The sequence below is a fragment of the Mastomys coucha genome, unplaced genomic scaffold (genome assembly GCF_008632895.1).
Source record: "Mastomys coucha isolate ucsf_1 unplaced genomic scaffold, UCSF_Mcou_1 pScaffold21, whole genome shotgun sequence".
Taxonomy (NCBI): domain Eukaryota; kingdom Metazoa; phylum Chordata; class Mammalia; order Rodentia; family Muridae; genus Mastomys; species Mastomys coucha.
Genome location: NW_022196904.1, coordinates 179203179 through 179209684, shown reverse-complemented (window position 1 = coordinate 179209684; position 6506 = coordinate 179203179). Strand labels below are relative to the sequence as shown.

At 45.3% G+C, this 6506-nt stretch overlaps 1 protein-coding gene across 1 annotated transcript in view; it reads right to left on the bottom strand.

Annotated features, from left to right (window-relative positions):
- Cfap58 (cilia and flagella associated protein 58) overlaps positions 1 to 6506 on the bottom strand; it is a 103640-nt gene that overhangs the window by 61578 nt on the left and 35556 nt on the right. The window contains exons 10-11 of the mRNA XM_031390638.1: positions 4524 to 4685; positions 3638 to 3784 (exon numbers count right to left, since the gene is read on the bottom strand). Coding sequence (XP_031246498.1) covers positions 3638 to 3784; positions 4524 to 4685 — 309 coding nt within the window. The remainder of the gene's footprint in view (positions 1 to 3637; positions 3785 to 4523; positions 4686 to 6506) is intronic.

Here is a 6506-nt window from a genome sequence, read left to right as displayed (position 1 = left end):
ATTTCAGGTGGTGGCAGCAAAGACAGCAATGAATTACCTGTTTGGCTCATGCCTCCTTCATAAAACTTTCATTTTCCCATATCTGCACACACTCACTTCTCTGTTCCTAAGTGCCAAGAGCGGATCAGAATCCATCAGCAGAACAAAATGAAACCCTTGTTGTATTAAAATGCAATCAGTGGTGTGTAAAAGTATCTGTCTGAAATGTAAAACCAGCCATGCGCCTGGCATCACTGGGCGCCTTTTTGTAATAGATCAAAATTCTGAATGGTCTCCTTATGTCATAAATTTATGGGCTGTAAACAAAGACGTGGCATTAGGCATTGGCAGCAAATGTTAACATCAACAAAATACCCAGGGCCTGATACATTTAGCAGTGATAAATCTGAACTACCTCTCAAGAAGGGTGACAACTGCTACGTACCCTAAGTAGGATTAGAAGATTCTGCACCTGCCAAAATGGGTTGCCGCTGACAGGAGATTATAATGAGATGACTGGACACACCCTTCAGTAGCTACCCTCGGGATTAGACAATGTAGCAATCAGGGTTTCTGGGCTGATTATCATCAAATATGACTCTGAGCGTAAATAGTATCTCAAGAGCCAGGCTTAGGAGAGTCTCACAGGCTCATGCAGGAACCACCTGAAGTCCTCAGCCGGGGTGTAATGAGGCTCCTTCCTGCCCCTGTGGGTGACAGCTCCTCATCCATGTCCTGGGAAGGAATCACTAACTGGAAGGATGTGGTGCCCTGAGGCCAGTCCCTGCCGTGCTACTGAGCTCAGGAGGCAGAGAATTTGCTGCTGTGTAATTCACGGGAAATCAGAGCGCTTGTCAAACAGATGCCGGATGATTGGGAAGAGGCGAGACAGCACAGTGTCTGAGCCTTGTTAGGAAAGGAAGGCAGGCATCCCAAATGAGGTGGCTCCCTCCATGTGGATGAAACAAGACTGGAACTCAATGAACAGAGGGATCCAGGTAGAGCCTGAGCTGAAGAGATCTCTGGCATACTGTCAGAGGTGTGCTGTGCCGACAGTGTCTATGATCCCGAGTCAGGAGGGACCGATGACAACAGAAAAGGGGAAGAGAGATGCAAAGAGCAAAACTGTTCAGATGAGAGGGGTGAGGAGGTGCGAAGGGCCCCCTATGACAACTGTCTGTCTGGAGGCTTCAGGGAGCAGTGGGCTGGGTTGTCCTATAAAAATGCATCTTGTGACCCACTGAGCCCATCAGGCCCCTCCAAAGGGACTATGTACCCACACAGTAAAATAAAAACATAAATATCTTCGGGGGCAAAGTTACCAAAATATCTGTTCTTTCCTCTGAGGTTTTAGTTCTCAAATCAAAGATGCCTGCAACCCAGAAACCTGAGGAAATGTGATTCCAATTTTCGTCATCATAACCAGACAACTGGCTAGGACTCTACATGTGAGCTGCATATTGTTCTAAGGGAGGTCAAACAGGCTTTACAATAGGCCAGAACTATCCATATGCACAGCACCATGACAAGTTACCCTCAGATAACCTCAGATAAGAAATCAACCAAGCATTCTTTCCCTGGTCCTCATCCTTGCCTCAGTGGGTAAATCTACCTCTAAAACATTTCCAAAACCCTCAGGCTCCTATAACCTGTGGCCAAAAAATGTCCACTCCAAATGAGACTCCTCATTTGGAGTTCACTTCCAAAGCAGAAGCCTTTTAATCACCTCGCCCGTGTCTACTTGTTACCAACTTTGCTTGCCTGGGCCTGCTGAATAACACAACCTACTGCCCTGTGTTTTATTCTGATGCTTTACTGACATGATATTTGCAGATGCCTAATGATGGAGGGTACCTTTGAAACAGACACTATCTAACAACAAACTCAAAGGAACTGGATGTCATTGATCTTTCATATGGGACACTGTTCATTCTGGAGCGAGAGTTTGTGGGAGGCACTTAGTTCCAGCTTGGACTCCACTGTGGACTGATGGTTAATTTTCTGAATTGGGCACCACTTGGGAAGTAGAGATGAGAATCAATGCATCGTCCAAGAGAAAGAGATGATATACCAATTAGCAAGGCTTATTACCCTAAAGCCTTGCTAATGTGGTCCAAGAGGCCCCTGGTACAGCAAGGTTTATAACGAGATTTTTCTCATTTGTTCAACAGTGACTAAACCCCATCCTCCTACTGGCTCTGAGATAAGACAGACTGTCCCCCATTTAAACTACTTTTGAACAAGAGTAGATACAAAAAATGCAGGGTAGTCCCAAATTTTGTAAAGTTCTTTATCTCTCAATAAACTTTCAGGAAGAGTTTTCCATTCTTTCCCATGAGCTGGAATGATAGAATGAAAGTCTCTGATAAATATATAAATTACCACATCCTTTTCATAAAGGCACTTTTGCTATAGCTTAATCTTTCTCAGGCTAAACGTTCTGTAAATTAATGTAATGCAACCGTTCCATTCCCATGAAAAGCTATCATTAGGGTGCCAAGCCCGTTGTTAAATTGAGAGTGTGTATTTCAAACTACGGCATGCTAGAGTCAAGGAAGCGCTAAACCTGGGCAGTGCTGGATGCAGTTTCAATACCAACCATGTCTACCTTGAAAGCTACTGTTTGCAGAAACCATGACACTCTGTCCCTGACTTACTGTAAAGGGGCAGGTGGATCTGAAGCAACCGTAAGTATTATGTTATATATTTTTTTATATCAAAATTCCATCACTCTCTTAGATGTTCCTCATTTTAGTTTTTTGGTTAGGTGAAGTAGAAAGGAAACCTCTCTTATATTGTGTTAAGATACACAGAGTTTTCTAAACTAGTAGGTTTAAAGGCCTTACCGAGTAGGATGTGGAGGTACCTGCCCATAATCCCAAACTAAAGAAGTCATGAGTACAGTCATGAGACTCATGAGTTTGAGGCTAGCCTGGGCTACTTAGCAAGACACTGTCTCAAAGAATCAAAAGCTAGAGATATGGCTCAGTAGTAGAGTGTTTGCCTCGGATGAACATGGGCCTGGGTTCATCCCTAGAATTATAAAAATAAAGCAAATAAATAAACAGGTATTTCTTAGTGATATCTGTGGAGACAGATGTTCCCTGAGGGAGAGGCTGCAAACGTTTGAGACCCCCCCCCCAGATGCAAAGTCAGCTGTGAACCTGGTCCAGAGCATTCCAAGTGAGGAGGAAGTTCTAGTGGGTACCAATCCTACAGACAGGAAAGACACCTGAACACAAAGGAGTGGCGACTGGGGACAGACAGACAAATATCCAGAGTGGAGTCTGGGAGTGTTGGACATGGGTTCTGAATGCAGATGGGTGGTAGCTGGCCTGCAATGTCCAGGACTTCCTGGGCACTACCAACCTGCTAGCTTCTCTCCCACTGAGGCACAGTAATCATCAACAAGCTAGGAGCAGCACATCTCTACCGCTCTCCTCTCCCACTTGACCGGGACCACCTCCTGTAAGAAGACTGGTCCTGTGGTGACAATGGTGATCCTCCCAGCCCCCTGATGCTGGTGGCTTCTGGATCTTAGCCAGTGAAACTTGGGCGCCTTCCTTGGTCCCTTCTCCCTGCCTCCTGCTGCTTTCGGTGAGCGGAAGGAAGCTGCCTGTGCCCAGAAGATGCCAGCCACAGCCGCTCTAAGTTGTACCTTCAGTGTTTCTTTCTCCTTTTCGATGCGCTGCTGTTCCAGATGCAGCTTTACGAGTGCAGCCTCCTTGGCAGAGATTTCTTCCTTCAGCTGGTCCACCTGATGTGTCATGATCTTTAACTTTCTCTTCATTTCTGTTATTTCATCCTAGCAAAAGGAGAAGGGGGAAGGTTAGAAGTCAGACGAGCAGACACCACCCTCCACGTGGGCGTTCAGTGTTTATTTAAGAGCTTTCTTGGAAGAATATCTTGACAAAATCTGATTAGGCAATTCCTTTGTCTCTCACGCCCAGCAACATCAAAGTAGCTAATAGAAATGGCACAGAATAGACTCACGGAACACACACAGCCTATAACCAGTGCCATATGCAGCACACATATACAAGCACATACATATATATACATGCACACATGTAGTCACACAGGCACACACGTACACACATGTGCATATACACACGCACAAACACACATGCATGCACACATTTGCACACTACCTATCCTTCGACTAAGAAAATTAGGAGCACACATAAATCATTACAAAGATCTCAGAGCCAAGTTCTGCAATTAAACAAGGAAAATGTACAACTGCAGTCAGGGCCTTAGCAGCTACCACCAAGCATTTTAAGAGCCTACCCACAGTGCAATGGCAGTCCTACATGACAATTTAAAGGAGGTTGAGCTCTCCGTGTCCTATTGAGTGACGTCACTCCCATGTCCGGCAACCGGCAACCCGCCAGTGTGTATAAACACGTGCTTTCTCAGCTGGATTGAACAGGATGTCTTAGTCTTGTCTAGTGCTGCCACAACAGAAAGTGCTTTAAACCCAGTGTGGAGACCAATCAGACTAGAAAGGCGCGCGTACACAAGCGAGCGAGCGAGCGGCTCACCTGAGCCTCCACCAGGTTCTTGCTGTACAGGTTCCTGTCTGATCTCACAGCTTCATACAGGTTTTGCTGCTGTTTTAACTTAGTCTCCGATTCAGCGATTTTCTTCCTGTAGTCAAAAATCTGTATTTCTCGGACTTTAATGTCTTCCATGTTTGCAAGGACCTGGGGAGAAGAAAGCATTTGAACACAATTAAACAGCCCATCTGGACGTAAGGGCTTGGGGGAAATGAGGGTGTGGCTGCTAGAGACACAGGCACTTAGGAAACTGGAGAGACCATTATCACTTTGGCGCAACGCAAAAATGAAGGCAGGCCACGTATGTTATACACATGACACAAACGCTCAACTACAAAGCCTTAACACAGATATTTTCAAAGATAATAAATAGGGAAGTAATTCCATTCTGGAAATGGCTATTGATCATCCCACACAAAAGTAGGGTGGGTGAGGGCATGAATCTAACAGATCCTAACATGTAGCACTCGAGGAAAGATAAGAGAGACCTTCATTGCTTCAAGACTACCCGCTCAAATTCACTGCGATGTTTTCTTTTGTAAAGCGACCTTTGCTTGATAGCCATGTGACATCTTGCTAATGTCAAGCCCTTTCCATTAGGGAAGCTAGGTAGACTTCATAAAAATGCAATCAACTACACTCACGACACTTCCAGAAAGGGCAAAAGGCCACATCACCACGTCCCCTTCACAAGGATGAGAATCAAGGGCCTGAGACCCTTCCCCACCCCCAGCCCCCCAGCCCGATTCAATCTCTCTCCGAGACTGGTTCCTGAAGAAGAAATTCTCTAATCATGACTCTGCTCCACCGGCCCCAGAAACTGACTCTTCCTAAAGAAGATGTTGTTCTTCTTAATGCCTTTAAAAACTTTTAGGGCTGGTGAGATGGCTCAGTGGGGAAGAGCACCGACTGCTCTTCAGAAGGTCCTGAGTTCAAATCCCAGCAACCACATGGTGGCTCACAACCACCTGTAATGAGATCTGACGCCCTCTTCTGGTGCATCTGAAGACAGCTACAGTGTACTTACATATAATAAATAAATAAATCTTTAAAAAAAAAAAAAAAAAAAAAAACTTTTAGCGGAGGGAAGACAATCGGTTAAACTACAACGTGCATGAACAGCTGCAGCACATGAGTAGACAAAGGTTTGACCATATCAGAGCACTCTAGTGAACTTCTCACAGCTCACAGTGAAAGGGTCATGGCAGGAGATGGGAGAGTGGGGATGTGCTCCAAGAACATGAGCCTAGAAGGGTCCTCTGTAGAAGCGATGTTTTTGCTAGCACCTAAAGGTGGGACGGGACCACACACCTTTGCCAGGCTCATGTTCCTGAGATCCAGGCATATGCTATTTGTGACCAAGGTGTCATCGAGTTTCTGCACTATGGGTGCTTTCTTCCCCTCTTAGCCCCCACTGTGGAATCAGGATTTCCGAAAATACACTCCCCTAAGCCCCTTTGCAGTGTCTCCCCATCAGGCCTAACAGTGGCTGTTGCTCAAAATATGTAGACGCCTGTTGAGTGCTTCCTGCGGGGAGTTAAGGTGAGGTGAGCTTTACTATGTGCTTTCCTGCATACATAAGTCCCCAGTGTTTTCCCAGGATCCCAGCTCATTTCTTATACTTAACAATAAAGTGCTCCTCTGAAAATAATGAATTTCCTTATAGTAGTCCCAATGCCATCATTTACATTTGATTCATAAAGTGAGGTGCACACTTTATCTATTTATTTATTTATCTGGGCCATCTCACTCTTCATCCCACATCAGCCGCTTGCCCCCACAAAACATAAGGAGGTTAGCAACCTGGTGTGTGTCTTTCACGTTTTTGAATTTTGCATTCGGGTTTGCTTGGGTCTACAAACCAACAAGAGTAGCTGCGACTCACAGCTATTTTCTATGTCCCTATTTCTGTTATTTTCTATGTCCCTGGCACTTTACCTGTTTCAATTCACTTAAACTTCACTGATG